At 36.7% G+C, this 24474-nt stretch overlaps 1 protein-coding gene and 1 pseudogene across 3 annotated transcripts in view; one reads left to right on the top strand and one right to left on the bottom strand.

The window, feature by feature from the left end:
- CSNK2A1 (casein kinase 2 alpha 1) overlaps window positions 1–24474 on the bottom strand; it is a 54431-nt gene that overhangs the window by 18172 nt on the left and 11785 nt on the right. For both annotated transcript variants that reach the window (XM_079128307.1, XM_079128308.1), the window contains exons 2-3: window positions 3117–3324; window positions 643–754 (exon numbers count right to left, since the gene is read on the bottom strand). In XM_079128307.1, coding sequence (XP_078984433.1) covers window positions 643–754; window positions 3117–3217 — 213 coding nt within the window. In that variant the 5' untranslated portion in view covers window positions 3218–3324. The remainder of the gene's footprint in view (window positions 1–642; window positions 755–3116; window positions 3325–24474) is intronic.
- LOC306654590 (high mobility group protein B1-like) lies at window positions 7551–8417 on the top strand (annotated as a pseudogene). Its single transcript has one exon. The product of its transcript is annotated as a high mobility group protein B1-like (transcript).

Raw genomic sequence — 24474 nt, 5'->3', positions numbered from 1 at the left:
ATAATTAAATTACAAGTTGCATATTAGTAGCTCATTGGCCAAATCTGGGCTCTGCAGGAATTTTTTTTTTTTTTTAAATCCTGAGTCATTTAAATAACCAGGAAAATGCATACACTAACATCAGTTCCTCACTCTTTGTAAAACAGAAACTGAGCAACATTGGAATTGTATTGCAATAGGAAAATAGTTGGAGCTGAGAAGCAGCTATCTCTTCTAAAGAGGTATGTGCTTCCTAATTTGCCTCAGTCCCTATCATTCAGATCACCTCAACACAGGAAATTACACAAGACTAGCTGCACTGATGCCACTGTTTGTTCCTTTAAGGTCTGCATTTGTGATTTCTCATTCTTTTAAAGTACAGGCAATGATTTATTTATTGAAAACAAAATCATAGACAGTAATTAAAAATATAGGAAGTGAATATTAGGCAAAACCTAGGAGACAGAAGAGTATGTTTACTTTCATTCTCTGCCACAGCATAACTATATGACTTGAATCAAATCACTTCTTTGTTTCAGGTCCTGATCTGTCAAACAAATATTACCTGTTCTATCAACTTCAATCACACCAAAATTTTTTCAAATTATTTTTTAAAACCTACATTCCAAATACCTCTAAAATTCTCTCTCTTCTTGTACTCACCTTGAGAATTTTAACAACAACTTTTTCATTATTTGTGATATTGATGGCTTCGAATACTTCACTGTATTTACCCCGGCCTAACTTTCGAACCAGCTGGTAGTCATCTTGATTTCTGAGGACAAAACAGTCAAAGTCACAATGACTTAGAAAGTTCAAATTATCAAGCAGTCAACTTATAAAATTCTATTATAGTAGGAGTCATAAAAGCTTTTTTAAACATTGCATGCATTTTGTTTTTGGTACTGATGACTGAACTCATAGGCAGTCGACCACTGAGCTTCATCCTCAGTGCTATTTATTTATTTAGGCTCTGGGGCATTGAACCACTGAGCCACAACCCCAGCCCTTTTAAAATATTTTAATTAGAGACAAGATCTCACTAAGTTGCTGAGTCTGGCTTTGAACTTGTGATCCTCCTGCCTCAGCCTCCCAAGCCACTATGAATGCAGGCGTGTACTACTGCACTTGGTTGCTTTTTATTTTGAGATTTTTTATTTTTTATTGAGTCTTGTTAAATTGCCTAAGCTGGTCTCAAACTTCTGGCCTCAGGCTCCCAGATTGCTGCGATCACAGTGGCATGCACCACCATAACAAGCTCCACGTATTTTTAATTGGCCCAATTTTTCAACAGTTTAACAGGCAGGTGCCAGAGCACATGCTGTAATTCCAGTGCCTCAAGAGGCTGAGGAAGGATGATCACAAGGTCAAAGTAAGCCTTGGCAATTTAGTGAGAACCCCTGTCTCAAAAAAGGCTGGGAATATAGCTCAATGGTAGAGAGCCCAGTACTGGGGGTCGGGGCACCAAATTCCAAACTGTTTATGACCCTATTGACACACCACAAGTGTTTAGTTTGTATTAGAATTTGTCATGCATGTTGTTTCCAACAAGTTTTTCTCTTAGAGATGGGCCTCTCTGTAGGTTAAGTGGCTTTCAAATACATAAGCTTGATTTCCCACTTGCCCTCCATGGCCAAGTACTGAGAATAATTCATATCATAAAGTTCGCAAACTACACTGCAGACCATAAACCAATTAGGGGTCTCACTCTCTACTTTGATCTGTATTCCATATTCCATCAGTAAGAAGCAACATCAGAGGTCACAAACAGAGGTAAAGAAGAAAAGGGAAATGTCACCACTTATCTTGATCTTGCTTCCAACTATGCTAGAAAGAATGACAAACATGGCTTCGCTAACAAGGTCAAAATTCCATTTACTCTTAGAATGTAGTATGTACCATGTCAGTCATTTGTTCCCCTTAGAGAGCTTAAAAAAAGTGAATGAAAAGAGAAAGCAAAAGGTACTAAGAGCAATGGACAATGTAACAATCTTGGGAGGTCTAGGTAAGGAACCTTTCTTGGTTCTCCTTAAGCTCTCCTCCTGTGGGAGGGCATACAAAGATAATCTAAGCAAGCAGGGGTACCATGCCAAAAACTCCGAAGGAATGTTTAGTGCCACTTAAAGCACAACTAAATATAAAGTATTCAATCTGCAAATAGTGGTTCAGATTTCCACAGTAAAATACAGATATTACCTAGAGTCCAAAGTCTGGCACACAGGGGAATTGTTGAGATTATCAACAGTGATAACATTTATTGGTATTATATTCTGGTTTTTGATGGTATCTTTAAAGCACACGATGTGCCTCTTTATGCAGAGACAAAGTATTTACTGTTAAGAATCATGGCATAATCACAACGAAGAATACAACCTCAGAAAATTCAGGAGAGAGTCTTGAAACACTTATACTGGCTATATGTAATCAGAGATTTATCTTTATGAGCTTTTGTGCTCTTTTGCACTTGAAAGTCAAAATAGTTTTATCACAAAACTATGATCAGATCAATTAAATGTAATGCCATGCTGGGACAGGAAATGCAAACATTCAAATGAGTCTGCACAGAGAATTAGAAGGGCAAACACAGCTGTTCAGGCAGACTACAACTGTTCAAGAGGGAATCTGGGCTGAATTCCATGTTAAAAATGTCTAGTCTCATGACAAGGGCAAATGTTTAAAGATTTAATTTTGCTTCTCGTCAAAAAGAGGACACCTTTCTGGAGAACTGTTCCATCCGTTAGTATCATCATGGGACAACATTCTCTGACCTCAAAAATACTTTATGTAAGAGTTTTGTGTTTTCAAAGTCTCTCAGGCATCAATTCTCACCTGTTTGCGATGACCTTAGTTTGAGACACAAGCTGATAGCTATCACCTTCAGGTACAAAATATATAAATCAGAGAAAAGGAAAACATAGAAATGATTTTTAAATGGTAAGCCCTTCAAAATCATTACCTTGCCAAAGCAATACTCTGCTTCTCCATTACAAAACCAAATTTGCAGCTCAAAAAAAGAAAACAAGCTGAACTTCAACCTTGCGGTTTGGAGAAGCAAAGTTGGGAAAGTTTACTGACTCAACGAATCTGTAAGATTCAACCCTCTGAGTGAGGACAGTGAAGAAAATAGGAATAATTACCCCCATTCCACCACATGTGACTCATAATCCCAGTATTCTCGGGGTCTGTGTGTATTGACATCTGTGTAAACTCTGGCCCTGCTTGGCACGGGTCCCGACATGTCAGACAGGTTGGCGGACAAAGCTGAACTTGAGGCTTGAAGATCTGGCAGTCACTGTGTGCAGAGATAGCTGGGATAAGACCTTATTTCAGATCTATTTCTTCAAACTGCAGAAACAAAATGCAAAAAAGGCCAATAATTTATTTTTAAGACATGGGAAGAAAAAAAGGTTTTACAAATAATTATGCCTTAATTATGCCTCTGGCTATCCTACCTGTTAATCTGTGAATATATCCCAACTATGTCAACCATAGTGTTCTTATTAACACGGGAGGTGAGGCGGGGACAACACCTAAGATATATACTAAAACTGATGTTGGGCCTAATCATATTTTGCAAAGCAGTCTATAACTTTTGTATGAAATGTATGAATGTTCTTTGTAAAATAGCCTAGAGAAAGTAAAAATGGCATTGAGAATAGATGCATCAGCATTTCCACTGTTTACACATTACACAAAAGGTACTGGCAAGAGCAATACTTTCCTTTCAGCAGCTTTCTGCAACTTAAGAAGGAATGCTAAAAGGTTCTAGAATGGTGGCAAAGCTGAGAATACCAAGTGTCAGTCTGACTCTAATATCTGATGAAAAACAAAGAAAATAATGTCATACATCTTCAATGTTATCATATGCTGATCTAAATCATTCAAAGGACCTTATGTAAAAATTAGTAGACACTTGAACATTTGAAAGACATGTTTGATTTCATTAAATTTAAAAATAGAAATTAGTAATTTCCGCTTGCTTTATTTAATACAGAAACAAGCTTAATAAATACTGGTATTAGGAATCTATGTTAGCTAAGCTACTGCAAAATGATTCTAACAAATCACTCTATCTAACCAAATCAAATGCTTTCCCTGATTGTCTTAATTCTCTGAAAACCCTATAGCATCTGTTGATTTCCCTTTACTATGCATTTAATTAATAATGCACTGAGTCTTTATGTATGATAAACTAACGCATCATCTATGTAGTTTTCTGGTTGAGACCAAATAACCCCAATCTAATTATAAGGAAACACCACACAAAAAGAAAATGAGAGTCTATACTCCTAAAAAATATCAGTACCATAAAAGACCATAAAAGGCCGGGCAACTCCGTTGTAATCCCAGCAACTCATTAGACTGAGGTCCTAAGCAACTCAGTGAGACCCTGTCTCTAAACAAAATACAAAAAGGGCTGGGGATGTGGCTCAGTGTTAAGCACTCCTGGGTTCAATCCCCAGTACCAAAAAAAAAAAAAAAAAAGAGACAAAAGGAGGCTAATGGCACATGAATAAATGTAATATCTTACTCTAGACTGTACACTGTACTGCAGGGTGATAATATGAAAACACTGATTAAACTGGAGCTTGAATAAGAGCCCCATTCAATATAATATAAAATTATAAAGCTAGCATAGACCTATGGTAGTTAAGAGAATATTATCTATTCTTAAAGAATTTTCCTGAAGTACTTACAGGTAAAGGCTCATGGGGTGTGTGTGTGTGTGTGTATTATATACCCTTAAATGGTTCAGAAATAAAAATGCCAACATGTGTGTACATGTGCAGAGTACACATGAAAGCACAATCACAAATGTTAAAATGTAAAATATTACAATAGGTAAATCTGGCTTAAGGGGATACAGATATCCTTTATAAGATTACAGATTTTTGTGCAAATATTTTTAAAAATTGTGTTAAAATATGTGCAATATAAAATTTACCATTTAAACCATGCTAAAGTGTACAGTTTAGTGGCATTGAATACATTCACATCCTTGTGCAACTATCACTACACTATCGATTTCTAGAAATTTTCCCCATTCTGAACTGAAACTGCATCCATTAAACACTTGTACCTCACCTCTGGCTCCTTGCATCTACAATTCTATCTACTCTCTCTGTGAGTTGACTACTTCAAGGTATCTTGTACATGCAGAACAAGACATCTGTCCTATTACACCTGGCTCATTTAATTTAGCACAATGCCTTGAAGGTTCATCCACACTGTAGAATGTTTAAGAATTTCATTCCTTTTTAAGACTGAAAGATACTCAGCTAGTATGTATATGCCACCATTTGTAGCGGCAGTGGGCACAGCACTAGGGATTGAGCTCAGAGGTGCTTTACCTTTACCTGCTTCAGTCCCTGAGTAGCCGGGATTATAGTGTGTGCCACTGCATCCAGCTATATAGACTGCACTTTGCTTATCCATTCATTTGTTGACAGACATTTGGGTTGACTTCACATTCTACTACTGTAAATAATGTTGCTATGAACATGGATGTACAAATATCTGTTTGAGACCCAGCTTTCAATTCTTTGGGTACGTACCCATGAGTAGGAATGCTGACTCAAATGGCAGTTTAAGGGTTAAGTTTTTGAGGAATTACCGTTTTGTTTTCCACAGCAGTTATATCATTTTGTACTCCTACCACGGTACACAAGGGTTCCAATTTCTCCTAACGGGCATGAAGTGGCATCTCACTGACTGTGATTTGCTTTTCCCCAATGATTAGGGATGTTGAGCATCTTTTCATGTGTTTATTGGTCATATGCATATCTTCTCTGAAGAAATGTCTACTCAAAGTATTTGTTGTCTATTTTTGGTGCCACAGGTTTTCTATTTTTTATTGGCCTCTTATGTAAATTTGAAGTTATTTCCAGTGAAAGTTTGAAACATTATAAGAAAACTCATGTCCAAGAAGGGGAAATTTATCCATAAACACATAGCCATTTAATAGAAACAAGGACCAGAAACCAAATTTCTGTCTCTACCTTGTGTCAGTGATCTTTCTTGCCATGAAATCATAAACTAGTTAGACAATATAACTAAAAGCATGTACTATGTGCCATATATTGCCTTATAAGGATTTATTCCATTTAATCTTTGCCATAAGGAAGTGGTTAGGAAGTTGCCATTATCCCCATTTTATAGACAAAACTGAGATAAAGAAAGGTTAGGTAACTTTACAAAGGACATACAGTACAAGGAGTTGCATTTCATACCCACCTAGTTGGCCTGGCTTCAGACTTTCAAATACAGTTAATTGTTTCTACCTTATAGGTTTGTAGTGAAGGATTGGAATTAAATGTAAAAATGTTTAGATTGTGCCTATTTGAAAGTTGTGAGATCTATGTCTTTCCAAGGTTTTAAGTTAGAGCTTAGCTACAATACCAAAGAAAGATAAGCCAAAAAAGATGCCTCTTATGCCAATGGTTTCAGAGGCTTAAAGCTTTCAGAGGAAAAGCATGAGACTGGAGGCGGGCAATGCTATGCTGCGGAAGTGTGACAAACATGATCAATGATACCAGGGCTCCCACCCTAAAGAAATGAAATTAAAATCATGTATTTACTTATGAATTCTCCTATCCATGAAAATTCTGTATTTGTTTTCCTTTTTAAGATTGAACAATACTTAGCTGGTATGTATATGCCACCAAAAACCTTCTGGTGTTACATAAATGTATGTTCTCAATGGCCAGAAAACAACAAAGTCATTCAAAGTACCAAAAATACCCCTGCCTCAGTACTGGGGATTGAACACAGGCACTCTACCACTGTGCTACACCCCTTCTCATCCATTCACCCATTCATTCATTCAGGCAGTGCCAGGGACTGGACTCAGGGCCTTGAACATGCTAGGTGAGCACTCTTTACCACTGACTACATCTCCAGCCCTTTGTATTTTAAAAATTTTTAAATAGGATCTCACTAAGTTGCTGAGGTTAGTCTTGAACTTGCTATTCTTTTGCCTAAGCCCAAGTTGCTACTTAAAACTTTTCAGTGAATTTCCATTCTTCTGAGTCCACAAATAAAACCAAAGCAGACACTTTCCTTATAATTTTCTTTCTTCCCAAAGACATCATCTGAGCTATGTGACAGCTGACTTTTTCTACAACTACTATGCCTGCACTGACAGCAGGCAGAAGACACCAGGAAAACAGGTAAATAAAGGTGTGTGTTTATTAAAACAGCCAAAATAATAAAACATCATTAAACCAACATATTAAAATATCTTAATAGACACTCTAGTCTTCTGCATTTGTTTTTGTTTTATGGTCCTGGTGATTGAATCCTGGGTTTCATATATGCGAGGCTAAGTGCTCAACAACTAAGCTATACCCCCGACCTTTTTCATTTTGAGACAGAGACTCACTAAGTTGCCCAGATGGGCCTTGACCTTGAGATCCTCCTGCCTCAGCCTCTGAAGTAGCTGAGTTACAGGGCTACACTCTAGCTGCTTGTCATTTTTTAAACCAATAAGACACCCTTCATTTGTGGATCTCAAAGCTCCTTTTCTAAGAGCTAAAGAAGTTGTAAAGCCACTGGGCACAGTGGCGCACACTTGTAATTCCAGTGCCTCTGGAGGCTGAGGCAGGAGGATCACGAGTTCAAAACCAGCCTCAGCAATTTAGGGAGACCCTGTCTCAAAATAAAAATCGGATTAGGGATATGGCTCGGTTCCGGGTACTGAAACAAAAAGAAGTTGTAAAAACACCAATTTAGTGAGCCATTGCATTACACTGAGCTCCATAGAGACAGCGCCGGGGCAAGTGAGAGCCGGATGGGCACTGGGCGACTCTGTGCCTCACTGAGGAAAAACAACTAAACATGGGCAAAGGAGATCCTAAGAAGATGAGAGGCAAAATGTCATCATACAAATTCTTTATGCAAACTTGCTGGGAGGGGCATAAGAAGAAGCACCCAGATGCTTCTGTCAACTTTTCAGAGTTTTCTAAGAAGTGCTCAGAGAGGTGGAAGACCATGTCTGCTAAAAAGAAAGGAAAATTTGAAGACATGGCAAAAGCGGACAAGGCCCATTATGACAGAGAAATGAAAACCTATATCCCTCCTAAAGGGGAAACAAAAAAGAAGTTCAAGGATCCCAATGCACCCAAGAGGCCTCTGTTGGCCTTCTTCTTTTTCTGTTCTGAATATCGCCCCAAAATCAAAGGAGAACACCCTGGTCTATCCATTGATGATGCTGCAAAGAAACTGGGAGAGATGTGGAATAACACCGCTGCAGATGATAAGCAGCCTTATGAAAAGAAAGCTGCTAAGCTGAAGGAAAAATATGAAAAGGATATTGTTGCCTACTAGCTAAAGGAAAACCTGATGCAGCAAAAAAGGGAGTTGTCAAGGATGAAAAAAGCAAGAAAAAGAAGGAAGAGGAGGAAGATGAGGAAGAGGAGGAAGATGAGGAAGATGAATAAGTTGGTTCTAGCAGTTTTTTTTTCTTGTCTAGAAAGCATTTAACCCCCCTGTACATAACTCATTCCTTTTAAAGAAAAAAACTGAAATGTAAGGCTGTGTAAGATTTGTTTTTAAACTGTACAGTGTCTTTTTTTGTATAGTTAACACACTCCCGAATGTGTCTTTAGATAGCCCTGTCCTGGTGGTATTTTCAATAGCCACTAACCTTGCCCGGTACAGTATGGGGGTTGTAAATTGGCATGGAAATTTAAAGCAGGTTCTTGTTGGTGCACAGCACAAATTAGTTATATATGGGGACGGTAGTTTTTCATCTTCAGTTGTCTCTGATGCAGCTTATATGAAATAATTGTTGTTCTGTTAACTGAATACCACTCTAATTGCAAAAAAAAAAAAAAAAAAAAAGTTGCAGCTGTTTTGTTGACATTCTGAATGCTTCTAAGTAAATACAATATTTTTTATTAAAAAAAAAAAAAAAAAAAAACACCAATTTAGTAACTGAGACTACATGCAATAGGATGATGAAACAAGTAGTGTTCCCTAACTGGCAACAGGACCTCTATTGGGCTTCTTCTAGTTCTCACCTAACTGCACTTGTAGACTAAAGGGAAGATCAAGTGAGATAATCTTCCAGAAAGGGCTCAGAAACACTGAATACATGTAAATTAATATTAAATGATTACCATGACACAGCTCTTTAGTGAAAACTAGTAAGCAGGAACTTATTAAAAGACTGCAGTCTTCATTTTTAGTTTTCTATAAAATACAAAAAGTACAGGAAGTGTTGCTTGTGAAGGGTAAATCAGGCCAGACATGACATTACAAAATAAGTGGAATTATTCCTCAAATCTATTCACTAGTCCATGTTTTTATTGCAATCTTACCACTCAGCTCTCTTTAAGCCTTGACATTCTCTGTGAGGAGCAGAGTAAGACTAATTACTAATGAACCTCTTGAGATTCTCAAGTACTATTCTGAATGACCTGTGCAGCTCTGGGTTTCATTAACTAGGGCCTAATTTATGAACTAGTAGATTTGATTCTCCACTGGGAGGCTGACTAGTTACTGTTTTGCAGCACCCCAAAGAGGTGCTTCTCTTTACTTTCATGCATACCAAATAATCTGCTTGTAATAAAAGACACTCACATGAATTTCAAATGGTTGGCCTTCATTAACTATGTGTTTATATATTTCATATGCAGTCTAACAGAAAGGAAAACATGAGAATGGCCTAAATTTCTCAGTTACTAGTTTTGTTCTTTCAAATATTTGAAAGAACCTTTATCCATTCCATAAATACATAAACATCTACTATGAAAAGCACTACGTTAGGGTTTTAATAATATAGCTGTCCTTCAGTTTCTTCAAGGGATTGGTTCCAGAACCCCTCGCAGATACGAAAATCTATAAATGCTCAAATTCCTTACCAAACCTGACATCTCATTTGCATGTAACCTATACAAAACCTCCAGAATGCTTTAAATCAGCTCTACCTTATTTACTTATTTATGGAAATGTATAATATGTATGATACCTAATACAATGTAAATGCTAAGTAAACAGTTGTTAACATGTTCAGCAGAGATGCAACTTATTTTTCTGAATATTTTTAGTCCTTAAATTGGTTGAATCTACAGATGTAAAATCCATAGATACAGAGGGCTGACTGCAACAGTGAGTGAGCAAGGCAAAACAGGAGTGAGAAAATTTAGACTTATTTATCTGTGGACTCAGAAAAATGGAAAGTCACTGAAAAAATTTAAGTAGAAGAGTGACCTATAGATACAACGGGAAAAAAAAAACTTTCCTCAGGCTGGGTATGGTGCAGGATTTAAGAAGACAGAAGGCTATTATAGTAGCCTATGTGAGAAAAATGATGACAACTTGACCTAGAATGGCAGCAATGGAGACAGGTGGATTAATCTGTAAAATAAAATTTATGGTGTAAACAAAATAGCTCTGTGTAGATTAGAAAATGTGGCTAAAACGTGTAAAGTGGCCAAGTGTGGTGGTGCACACCTGTAATCCCAGGGGCTGAGGAGGCTGAGGCAGGAGGACTGCGAGTTGAAAGCCAGTCTCAGCAAAAGTGAGGCACTAAGCAAGTCGGCGAGACCCTGTCTCTAACTAAATTACAAAATAGGGCTGGGGTGTGGCTCAGTGGTTCAGTGCCCCTGAGTTCAATCCAGGTACCCACCCCCCAAAAAAGGTGGAAAGCGACTCAGGTTTCTGGCTTAACAGATTATTGGTGACATTCACAGAGACAGAAAAAATTCTGGAAAATAACTTACAAGACAAGTTTTGGCCTTAATGTAAAAATGGTTCTGCGACATTCAAAAGGATATTCTGAACAAGCAGTTAGATAGTAGATGTCTGCAGCTAAAAGAGCTTCTCAGCTTTAAATACCTAATCCTCTCAATGACTCTATGAGGTCAGCATTACTTTCCTAATGTACAAATAAGAAAACAGCCCAAGTAAATTCAGCAGTTTGACCAAGAACACCCAGTACAGATGGAGTTGATATTCAAGCCAAGTTAGATAGCCTCCAAGAATCAAGCCTTTTCATTCCTGTAGAACTTGCTGCTTTCTACCACATACACACATTAAGAATCTTCAAATATTAATTTCCTTTATGGACTTTAACTCTCTAAAATCAAAGACTCCATGGACCAATATCACCTTTAAAATTTATACCACCTAGCCCACAGTTTAGCATTTTTTATTATGTTCCTCCTAACTTAGCCCCCACATAACTGGAATTACAGGACTGGACCAACACACCTGGCTGTTAAGACCAATCTCTCTCTCTCTCTCTCTCTCTCACCTGGCTGTTAAGACCAATCTCTCTCTCTCTCTCTCTCTCTCTCTTTTTTTTTTTTTAAGTGGTACCAGGGATGGAACCCAGGGCCTTCTGCATGCTAGTAAGTTCACGACTACTGAGCCATATCCCCAGCCTGGTCTTACATTTTTTAAATGAAATGAAAATGAAGGGGCCATTAATCAAAGTATGAGGTGTCCCTAAACACTTCAGGTCATCTGGTACAAAACCAGGAAAATCGGAAAAAATTGAGCCATAAGTTCTTGAGTTAACTGATCCTCTGCATCCTTTCTTCCTATACTAAAACTTCTTCAATTAAATATCAGGACTACAATTAATTCAAATTAAGAAACTACTGGAGAAACTTTATTTTAGCAACTTTGACAACAGCTTATTTGGAAGTCAGGAAAAAGTAATACAGTACTGTATAACAGGAAGGTTAATTCTCCAACCCCTTGTTCATAATACAAATATACCTTAAAAATCTGAATTACAGGAAAAGTATTGTCTTTCTTAATATTCTCATTTTAAATTATCTTTAGTCCCTCCTATTGCATAAAAGGAACTATAATTCTAGTAGCTGACAATTTCAGACCACCATATAACTCAAAGCATTCAGGATGACTTTGAAGACATAGCTAAGTCTTATTTGCTCAAGGTACAGTATTTTGTCAACAAATTTTTTCTTACTAAAGTCACACCACACCAAAGTCAATGACACAGATCTGCATAAACTATTATTTAATAAAATATAAGTAAACCAAAACTTCATTTAACTACAAAGCTAAATTATGCATTGCCAAATCCTAAATTTACTGACATAAGCTGTATACAGAACCAATTTCAATATAAACTCCTCTTGTCTTTAACCAGCCTATGTGGCTCCTGTTTACCCCAACCTGGCAACTAATAAGAAAACTATAGAGACTTATTAATTGTCCAGTACCAGACAACTATTACACAAGTCCAATTAGTTTTGATGCTTTTTTTTTGGCGGTGGGGGCAGGGAGGGGTAGTACCAGAGATTGAACCCAGGGGTGCTTTACTACTGAGCCATTCCCCAGCCCTTTTTATTTTGAGACGGGGTGTGCTAAGTTGCTGAGGCTGGTTTTGAACTTGTGATCGTTCTCCTTCAGCCTTCCAAATTGCTGGGATTGCAGGCATGTGGCTGGCCATTTCTTGTTACTTTATTTTTATTAAAGAATTTCCTTTATTTCAGAGGACTGAGGACTGACCCCAGGGGAACTCTATCACTGACCTACATCCCCAGCCTTTTTTCTTTTGAGATAGGGTCTTGCAAAATTGCCCAGCTGGACTCAAACTTGCTGTCCTGCTTCAGCCTCCTGAATTAGCCGGGATTACAGACATGCCCCACCTTCATTAATTCTTTCAAATCCTTGTGTTTATTAGTCTACATCAAAAGCAAAACCAAACATCCGCTCCTATCCTTAGATTAACCACAGTGAATGAACAAGATCTCATAATCACCCAGACAGGATAAAGATTTCTATAGTAAAGAATGAGGAATGTGCTCAGACTACACAGAGGACATGATTTAGGACTACTTGTTTAGACAAAAAGCAGCCCAATGAGGAAAACACCTTCTAAGCCCTGCTATAGAGAGAGAACTGCTCTTAGCAAGCAGATATCATGAACTGGTAGAAGGTGAACAAGATCTGCTGAACAAACTTGCCTTTTCTCCTTTACGAAAGTGGCAGTGATTAGAAGGCTAACTGAATATCCAAAAGCATAAGTAGCTAATATTGAATTACTTGTTCATGTTCACAGGTTGTCATTAATTTCCAATTCTCTTTTCCTTTCAAATTAACAGCAGAATGTTCATTTAGTAAGCATTTATTGAACATTTACTATGTACCAGGAAATGAGTGCCTAACTGGACCCTGGAGAATAAAGAGAAAGTATCTCAGTCCTTTGACAAAGAAAACTGGTCATTATACTTTAAAGTAATTAGTGCCTGAAAGAATTAACTCTTGGTGCTCTACAGACAATGATGGGTATTTTAATAACCCACCAACTTAATATTCACTCAACAAATATTTACAAAGTACCTACAAAGTTTTGAAGAAAAGTTATTGGGGAAAAATGATATCTAAGCGTAAGTTTCAAAGGATGCATAGGAATCATCCAGATGAAAAACACTAGAAATTGTAAAAAAACAAACTTTTAAGCAAATTAAGAATTTTAATGAGCTACAGTTTTGTCTCCTAAAATGTAAGGCAAGCATATTTTGTTATCCCCTATAAGAAGCTTGTCAGAACAGTAAAACTTTTTATGTGATCTGGAGGCTATTAGTCTACTACACTCAACAAAGACCATTTGTGCTTAAAACAAACAAAATCATTAATTTACAACCACTGCAATTCTCTTTTTCTTCCTTTTTCTATTCTCCACACAAATCAGTTTTACTGCAAAGGTCACAAAACCAAATAGCTTTGAGCTAGAAAGGCAACTAGCTCAAAGTGTAGAGATGATTCCTAAAAATGTGGTTAGAGTTTCTTGGTTTCCAAAGTATGAAACAAAGATTTTTTTGCAGGCAATTTTCTTATTCTCATTAATGGTGAACTAGGTTATTCGAATCCATCAATTCACTAACAACTGAAGAGAATGGATAAAACAACATGCACACGTGTGCACACTTCTTTCATTCTTAAATAAGACAGAAAAGCAATTACAGCCCAAAGTGAAAATAAAATGAGAACCTAGGGAAGCTAAGCAAGGAGGTCCAAAGGACCTTTGTTGATTCTGATGCAAGCCACAGTCCAGGGTGTTCACGGTGTGAGAAATCTAATAGAAGACCTTTTCCATAAGCACCTGGGACTTCGGAGAGTTAGCTACACTACCTTAGGGTGAGAGTGCTCAGGGGAGATCCACAGAGGAATTAAAGTCCTACTGAGGGAGGATCTTAAGCTTGTAAAATGGTCTCTGGATATCTGATAAACAAGGTCTCTGTTGAAAAAAAGTGCCTTACTGTTGCACCTCCAATGAGTCCTACAAACATTTTCAATTTCAAATACAATGTCCAATCCATAATCAAAGATAACTAGGAATTGAATATCTCAAAAGAACTGGCAAAAGAGACAACAGGAACCACCCAGATATGTATGACCTTAATCAGATTCAAAGTCTGAAACCAACTACACTAATGACACAGAAATAATAGGTAAGGAGGCCGGGGAGACAGCTCAGTTGGTAGAGTGCTTGCCTTACAAGCACAAGGCCCTGGGTTCGATCCCCAGCGCCGCAAAAAAATAAATAAATAAATAAAAAATAATAGATAAGGTTCAGAATCTATGGAGAATAAGATACTTCAAAAATGAACATAGTAGATTCTAAAAAAAGAAAGAAAAATATAATTTTTAGACATAAATTAGCAAAAGTCAGAACTATACAAAAGTGAGAAATAATTTGATGAAAGGGTTTTATACACTTTCAGTAGGTATAGAAGGAAAAAAATGGGGCAAAGGCAGTTTTTGAAGACAGTTGAGAATTTCCCCAATAACGATCAAATTCCTGAAACCAGCAGTTTCCAAACAAGATCAACAAAAAAGAAATCCACAATGAAATATACAATAGTAAAATAGCAGAAAAACCAAAGACAAAAGAGAAATCTGAAAACAAGCGGGGAAAATTTCATCTGAATAACATGAGAACAGTTTATATTCCAAAATTAACAATGAAACCAAGATAGTTAAACATTTGCAGTATGCTGTCGGGGGGAAAAAAAAAAAAACAAATTAAAATTCTACTACTATAAAAATAACATTTTACCTTCAAGAAATACGTATAAAGATAAAGAATCCCATTTGGAAGATTTGAGTTGAAAGAGAAAACAAAGAGCAAAAAAGTGAAAGGTTCATGGAAAACAAAAGCAACACTGACTATATAAAAGAATAACAATATTTGTAGAACTTAAAAAGCAGATTTGGGGCCAGGCATGGTACACACCTGAAATCCCAGCAGCTCAGGAGGCAGACACAGGAGGAGGAATTCAAAAATCGAGGTGCTAAAGCAATTCAGTGAGACCTTGTCTCTAAATAAAATATAAAAAGGGGTGGGGATGTGGCTCAGTGGTTAAGCACACCTGCGTTCAATTCCCAGTACCAAAAATAAAATTAAATAAATAAAAATAAAAGATGGTAAAGTTATCAAGTAATATTACATGCTGATAAGCTATGGCTACAAAGTTATAACATCTATGATGATAACTAATAATAGAACACAATTAGCACGTATTTCCAAACTAGAAAGAAAAAAATATATTAAAAAAAAGGCAAGATTTTTTTTTTTCCAAAAAAATCCCAGAACAGCTGGGTGCAGTGGTGGATGCCTATAACCCCAAAGGCTCAGGAGGCTAGGACAGAAGGATCCTAAATTCAAAGCCAGCCTCAAAAAAAAAAAAAAAAAAGGGCTGGGGATGTGGCTCAGTAGTTAAGTACCTCTGAGTTTGATCCCTGTTACAAAACAAACAAAAAAAACCCAAACAAACCAACAACCATCCAGAACACAAGTATCTGGGGGACAGGGGGTTTAAACTTAATTATGACTGATGAAGTATAAATGAAATAAAATCATCCAGGTAAAAGACAAAATTTATCAGATAAGATTTAAAAATCCAGCCAGGGATGGGGGGCACATGCCAAAATCCTAGTTACTTGGGAGGATGAGGTGGGAGAAATCACCTGAGCCCAGAGTTCAAAGGTAGCCCTGGGCAACACAATGAGAGCACATCTCCAAAAAGAATAAAAGACAGATAACAAACGAATGAGACTTATCAAATCAACTTTGAAAAAGGATAATAAGGCTACAAGAATTACACTTTTATTTTAAGACTTACTACAAATTTACAGTTATCAGTACAATGTGCAACTGGCAAAGGGATACAACAGATCAATGAAACAGAATGAAAAATACAGAAACATGTCCACACAAATGGAGTCTCTGCTGACTTTTGACAGAGGTACAAAGGTGGTTAAATGAAGAAAGGATTATCTTTTCTACATATAGTTTTGAAACTAGAGATCGATGCACAAAATCATGGAATTCATGGATCTTGTTTTCAATCTATACCTCACATTATATAAAAAATTATTAATAATGGATTATAGATGTAAATGAAACTTTATAAAACTTTAGAAGCAAATCTTGCAACCTGAGGCTAGGCAGAGGCTTAGATATGACACTAAAAGCATGACCCATTAAAGAAAAAACACTGATAAACAACTTCATCAGCATCTGCTCAATGCAAAACTCTACTTAGAAAATAAGCCAGATACAAGAAAATATTTGCAAATCATATCTGATATAGTATGTGTATCCACATAGAAAGGCAGGAGGGTACGTGCCTGCAACCCTAGCAGTTCAGGAGGCTGAGGCAGGAGGATCATGAGATCAAAGCCAGCTTCACCAATTTATCAAGGACCAAAGCCCCTAAGCAACTTGGCAAAACTGTCACTAAAAAAATATACAAAAGGGCTGAGGATGTAGCTCTAGGTTTAATCCCCAATACAAAACAAACAAGAACAACACGAATAACCAAATTAAAAAATGGGCAAAAGATATGAAGACACTTCACAAAAAAAGATGTGTGTGTGTGTGTGTGTGTGTGTGTGTAACAATGAGCCCGGTATGGTGCCCCAGAGGCAGAAGCAGGAGGATTCCAAGATCAAGATCAGCCTCAACAATTAAGTTAGACCCTGTCTCAAAATAAAAAATAAAATGGGCTGGAAACTTAGCTCAATGGTAAAGCACTCCCTTGTCAATATTCAGTGTACTGGCATCCGCGCACACACAAAATGAGATACTACAGATCAGTTAAAACGACTAAAGCAAAACAAAATAAAAAACTGATAATACCAAAAGCTAGTGAAGATGCAGAGTAACAAAAACTAATTTATTACCAGTGGACCATTTTGGAAAACAGTTTGAAGGTTTTCTCATAAATTTAAATATAGGAATGAACCCGACTACTATGTATAACTATGAAGCTCTTTTAAAAAAAAGTTAAATATACACTTACCAAACAACCAGGATTATCAATCCTAGATATTTATTCAGTGAAATGAAAAACTATGCTCACACAAAAACCTTTATTTATATGCAGCTTTTCATAATTGCAAAAAATAGGAACAACAAATATGTCTTACAGATAAATGGACAACAAACGGTAATACCACCACAAAATGGAATATTCTTCAGGAGCAAGCAACTGGTACAACATGGATAAATCTTTTTTGCAGGGGCTGGGGTACTCGGGGATCGAACCCAGAGGCACTTAACCACTGAGCAACATCCCCAGCCCTTTTAATTTTGAGACAGGATCTCGTTAAACTGCTCAGGACCTCACTAAGTTGCTAGGGCTGGCCTTGAACTTAGGATCCTCCTGCCTCAGCCTCCTGAGCCACTGAGATTGCAGGGTGCACCACTGCACCAGGCAATGTGGATAAATTTTAAGTGTACTTTGTTAAGTGTAAATGTGTGGTCAAAAAGTAGACCTAATCAGTCGCAGTGGTGCATGCTTGCAATCCAAGCAGATTGCCAGGCTCAGACAGGAAGATCATGAGTTCAAAGCCAGCCTGAGCAACTTAGAGAGGCCCTGTCTCTAAATAAAACATTTAAAATCCCCAGTACCCCCCCACAAAAAAGGCAGACCTACAAGGTTACATATTGGATACTTTCATTTATTGATGAGTCCAGGGAAAAAAAAAAAAAAACAGATGGAAAACAATGAGTAATTACTCCATGGCAATTCAACTGTTCTATATAGTACTATACTGCAAAGGTGATTTTGTAAAAATTCATACTGTAAATCACATAGTGGACATTACTGGATCCAAATTCCTGGACCTGTCTGCTGAGAGGATCTAAAAGTAGTGACACCAAGTAGCAAGGAGAATACTTTGTGCCCAGAGTTTGGCTTCTAAATATCATTCCCCAATAAAAGGGAAAAGAGCTCTTTGGAGAAATGGTTCATTCTAAGATGGAGGCAGGAAAAATACAGGATTGCCTGGTAAATCTTGATGTCAAAGGACATGGGAGCCAATCTGAAAGCATGCCAATGTCCAAAGAGGGAGCAATGTGAACAAAACAAATGACAGTATTGGGTTATAACCCCAAACAATAAAACAAATATTCATGTGTCCACACTATATAAATGACTAAATTTTTAAAAACCTTCCTTACATAAGAATTTCAATCAACACATATAGAAATAAATAAATAGGGGATCCTCATTAGTAATTGCTATAGGCAAGAACCACTGACAGATACTAAAATTAGTGAGTAAAGCTTTTTTTGAAAAACAGAATCATATGCAGAACCTCAAAGCTTCTCCCAGGGTAGATATTAATTACTATGATGATCTTTAATATATGCCCACAAATTATCTGCTATGCCTCCAGGAGAAGATAGAGTTTAATTTTCCTCCCATTCAAAGGTAAGCTGAACTCAGGAATACCCTTCTAATGAATAAGTATGAAAAGGAAAAAATAACTTTATGGTGGAGACACTAAGGAAATAATGCAAGCAAAAAGTCACAAGGACATCATATACACCTGATATGTGATGAGAAGGACATCATTTCCCTTCTGTTGTAGTATTTTCAAAAATTCATAAACACAGTCTACTTGATAAGGCAAGTCTGAATTAAAGGACATTCACAAAATCTTACCAGTCATCTTCAAAAGTTTAAGTCATAAAAATCAGACTGGTTATGATGACATGACATTTACAGAGACATGATAATTTAATGCCATGTGGTATACTGAATGGAACACTTGAACAGAAAAATGATATAACTGGTTAAAACCAAATTAAATTCTTCAGTTTAGTCACTAGCATTGTACCAATGTTATTTCTTAGTTTTAACAAAGTACCATGACTACATAAGATGTTATCATCAGGGAAGCTTAGAAAAAGAGTATATAAAAATTCTATCTTTGCAACTATTCTTAAATTTAAAATTAGTTCAACAGTACAAGTTAAATACTGACAATACCAGGTGCTAGAAAAGATTGGAACAACTGAAACTCATACATTGCTGGTAGGAATTCAAAATACGATAGCCATTTATGATAGTTAAATCTGGTTTGTCAATTTGATTGAACTGAGAGACACCTAGGGTTAAGAGACTTTGGAGTGTCTATGATGGTGTTTCCAGAAATAGTGGCATGTGGGAAACTGAAGGGACAGAGCCACCCTGAATATGGGTGGCACTATCCAATAGGCTGGAGGTCAGATGGAACAAAAAGCAGGAGGAAGAGGAAGCCTTAGCAGATGCAAGCTGGATTCTTCTTGAGCAGGTCCATCTACTGCTGCCAACACCCACGGACAGTGGACTGCAGCTTCTTTACTAGTCCAACATGAACATTCACCAGCTATTCTCCAGGGAGTTTTCAGGCCTTCAGTCTCAGATTGGGCCTGTTGTCATTGGTCCTTCTTGTTCTGAGACTCCAGTTTCCTGGGCTGAGCAAACTTGGTCCTCTGGCTCTCCACATGCAGACAGTCATTATGGGACTATCCAGTGTCTGATCACGTAAGCCACCTTGAGAAATCCCCCTTTATAAACACACACACACACACATTTCCTATTGGTTCTGTGTCTCTAAAGAACCCTGTTTACCACCCTAGAAAAGTTTGGCAGTTTCTTGAAAAGTTAAACTCATACTTTTCACATGACCCAGCAATCCCACTCATAGGTATTTTACCATAGAGAAATAAAAATTTATATTCACAAAAGCCTATAAACATGTTTATAACAACTCTATACACCATCATCAAAGAATGAAAACCAAAATGTCCTTCAAGATATGGATGGCTAAACTGTGATCCATCCATAAAATGGAATAGCAACAAAAAGGAACCAACCATTAACACAAATGTTAACTATGATGAATCTCAAAGGCAAGATGCTGACCCAAAGAATCCCACTAATATGACATTCTTAAAAAGTTAAAATCATAACAGAACACCGGTTATCAGAGTTTAGTGGTAAAAGGATGGGTGTGACTACCAGGGTTAACATGCAGAAGGTGATATGACTGTTCTGTGTCTTGGTTTTGACAGCAGTTACCTAAACTTATGTGGGCTAAAATTCATATAACAATGTACACAAGCAGTCAATTTTACTGCATGTTAATTTGAAAAACAAATATTCAAAAAGAAAAAAATTCTATCATAAGCTATCTAAAAGACACATGTAAGGCCAGGCACAGTAGTATGTGCCTGTTGTCTCATGAAGCTGAGGTGGGAGGATCACTTGAGCTCATTGAGTTTGAAATCAGCCTAGACAACAGGGAGAGAACCCATCTCAAAACAAACGAACAAATAAGAAAAATACATGTAAAAAATAAGATGCTAGAAATTAAGAAGTTACATACAGCTCAAATTTAAAAACAAATATTAGAAATTTGGAAGTAAAAATAAAAGTAGAAATTACAGAAATAAGAAACAAAGAGGATCAACAAAGATAACTAGACATAAAACTTGATTTTAAAAATTGCTAGTGTGACTGATTAAGGACAACGAAGAAATCAGCACAAAAGTTCAATTATCAAGAATAGGTCCTCATATTGCCTGGACCACGTTGCTGGACTGCCGCCCTGCCCTCGGGGAAGGCCACCCTCAGGAAAAGCAGCCTCCCTCCAGTAAGGCTGCTGTCCCCGGGTAATGCCGCCTACCACTGCACTGAGTACCCCATCCAGGATCCCAAATGACATTCAGTTCCTGTCCCTATAGACTTCTCTTTGTGGGTGAACAGTTTCTCAGACCTTCCTTGTTCCGATGACCTTAACAAGGTTGAGAAGAGCCTTTCAGCTGCAGACGGACTTGATTCCCTTATTTTCTTTTATTTATTTTCATGTGGTGGTGAGGATCAAACTCAGTGCGTCACAGTATCCAGGCACTACAGTACATGGAAGAGCGGTGTGCAAATATCCCATTAGAACATGGTACCAATCCACATGCTCACAACATCAGGAATGAAACAACTCTCCACCTGGCTGTTGCTTTGAAGTCACAATCTTTAGTGAAAAAACTGATTTTACTAAATGTGAATTTGGAAGCCAAAACCAAGGATGATACTAGCTTCATACAATTACTTTGGAAAGATTACCCCCTTCCTTACTTCATGGAATAAATTGAGGAGTATTGCCGTTTTCTTTGAAGGTCTGGTAGAACTGAGTTAAATATCCATTTGGTCCTGAGTTTTTCTTTCTCGGTAGGCTTTTGATGGCATCTTCAAGTTCATTGCTTGAATTTTATCTGTTTAAATTGCTTATGTCTTTCTAATTGAATTTGCGTAGTTCATATGTCTGTAGAAATTTTTGATGTCTTCAACAATTTATATATTATTAGAGAATAAATTTTCAGAATAGTTTCTGAATATCATCTGTATTTCAGTAGTGTCTATGGTGATATTCCCTTTTTCATTGTGAATTTTAGGAACTTGCATTTTCTCTTTTCCTAAATTAGTTTGTCTAAAGGTTTATCAATTTCATTTACTTTTTGAAAGAACTAACTTTTTATTGTGTTGCTAGTTTGATTATTTTTTTGTTTCAATTTTATTTCAGCTCTGATTTTAATTATTCCCTGTCTTCTTTCTTTTTCTGGTGCCTTGTGATGAAATGTTAGGTTACTTATTAGGGACATTCTATTCTTTAAATGAATGAGCTGAAGGCAATTGACTTTCCTCTTAGCACTGCCTTCATATTGTCCCAGAGATTTTGATATGTTGTATTTCTATTCTCATTTACCTGTATTAATTTTTTAAATTTCATCCTTGATTTCTTCTGCTACTTCGGTCATTCAATAGAGTATTGTTTAGCTTGCAGGTGTTAGAGAAGATTCAGTTTTGTATTTTAGTTTTGATTTCTAATTTCATTCTATTAGGGATCTCAGAATGAAAAGTTTTATCTCAATTTTGCATATTTGTTAAGAGTTGCTTTGAGCATAACATATAGTTTAGAGAAGGATCCATGTGCTGCTGTGAAAAGCGTACATTCAGTGTTTGATGAATGAAATGTCCTATATATGTCTGTTAAGTCTAAATTATTTATTGCATTTTTTAGTTCTACAGTTTCTTTGTTAAGTTTTCCTTTGGAGAATCACTCCAGTCGTAAAAAAGGTGTCTTAAAGTTACCCAGTATTATTGAGTTGTGGTCTATTTGATTCTAGAAATTGAGAAGGCTTTGTTTAATGCATGTAGAGCCTCCATTGTTTGGAGCATAAATATTTATGATTGTTATGACTTGTTCATATGTAATTCCCTGAAGCAGTATGAAATGTCCTTCTTTGCCCCTTCTGATTAACTCTGGATTGAAGTCCACTTTATCTGATATAAGAATAAAATCTCCTGCTTCTTTATGAAGGAAAAAAAAAAAAAAAAAGAATAGGTCTTGCAGGTAGTCAAAGGATGAAAGGGTATTATGAACAACTCTATGACACTAAATGTGCCACTAAATGTGAAGAAAAAACTGACACAAGAAATGAAAAGCTTGAATAGTCCCTAGATATGACATTTAACCTATTTAATTAGTGTGAAAACGGGAGAACAAAGGAAATAAATAATACCCTCTCTCATTCCTTTCCTGTCCTGGAGGTAGGTTACCTAGAAGGCGACCATCCTCCCTGCAGGTGATCAATATGTAACAGAGTGGGTTGTATTAGACTTGCCAAAGACAGAAAATAGGGCAGAAGTGGGGCAGCAGTGAGCTAGCTTTCAATGCTAAAGATACTATGTGAATGCCTATTCAGTCATGGACTCTTTAAAGACTTACCACCTTAAACCAGCAAGCTCCAAATTTAGGTGTCTGGCCTCTTTCATTTTATCAGTGGTTCATTCCTTTTTATGGCTGAATCCACTATATGGATAAATCACATTTTGATTATCCATTAATCAGCTGATGGTTTCCACTTTTTGGCCATGATGAATAATGTTGCTATTGAATATGTGCGTAAAAGTTTTTCGTAATGTTTTTAACAAATAAATCAGCTGTTAAGTTGAACTATATATTAAAATTTTTCATAAGTATTTTAAAGAGAAACAGTTTCAGTTAATTTTTTAGTTTCTCAAAAGAAAGAGAAAAGGTGGAAGGTAGGTAGGTCTACCTGTCTAGTAACAATGAGTTCTTCACTCCTGCACTGACAAAAATCAGGCATATATATAGTTGTAGATGGACATAATACCTTTTATTTTATGTATTTATTTTTATGTGGTGCTGAGGATTGAACCCAATGCTTCACTCGTGCTAGGCAAATCTCTACCACTGAACCACAACCCCAGTCCCTAACAATGGGCTCTTTTAAAACTCACCCACTGGAGATGTTAGTAAACCCTAGACAACTCTATTCATTTATCTTACTGGTCTGATTTCTGAAGGTACTTAAGCTATCAATCTTTGCTCTATGCTAAATAGATAAATTTATAAATATGTAAATTACATAGTAAATATATAAAAGTATATAAACAATATATTTATATATTAATTTATAAATAAATTTCATTCATAAATTTAAAAGTAATGAATTTAATGTAATGTTTGGACTACAAATTATGGTACTGAAAATGAAGTTCATCAATGAGATCAGAGGTCATAAACTCCCTGAAAATGTACACAAAGCAGCATGTGCATGTACATTTTTTGAAGAAAATTTATTAGAAGCTTAGAGGAATCTGTAAACCATTAAAAAAAATGAATTATCCACTTAGACAAACAGGAAACACACATATATATGAGTATTTGTATTTGTGTGGTGCTAGGGATTAAACCCAGGGCCTTGCACATGCTAATCATGTGCTAAGCTACACTCCCTTGCAGGAAATGTACATTTTTAACATTGTAAAAGATCCATTTGAAAAGGTTAGCTTGATTATCTACATAAAATATTTTAAAATTAAGTCGCTAAAACTAAGTACATCTCATTCTTTCCAAAGGAAGAAAAGACAATGAGGCGTAGGCTTCAAGTTATATTCCAGTGCTAGACCCAAACTTGATGAATGATTAACAAAATGTCAGCTTCAGGAGAGATACAGTGGCATTCAGAGTCAGTTGAGGACAAGTTTTACAGAAGCTAACAAATTTGCCTCTTACTTGCTTAAGAAAATAAGAACTTAAACTGGCCATGGTGACACATGCCTGTAATTCCAGTAATCTGGAAGGCTGAGGCCAGCATGGGCAATTTAGTGAGATCCTGTCTCAAAATGAACAATAAAAAGGGCTGGGTGTAAC

Source organism: Sciurus vulgaris, assembly GCF_902686455.1.
Source record: "Sciurus vulgaris genome assembly, chromosome: 2".
NCBI classification, from domain to species: domain Eukaryota; kingdom Metazoa; phylum Chordata; class Mammalia; order Rodentia; family Sciuridae; genus Sciurus; species Sciurus vulgaris.
Note: the sequence above shows the minus strand (reverse complement) of the source record. Positions and strands in the feature narration are given on the sequence as shown.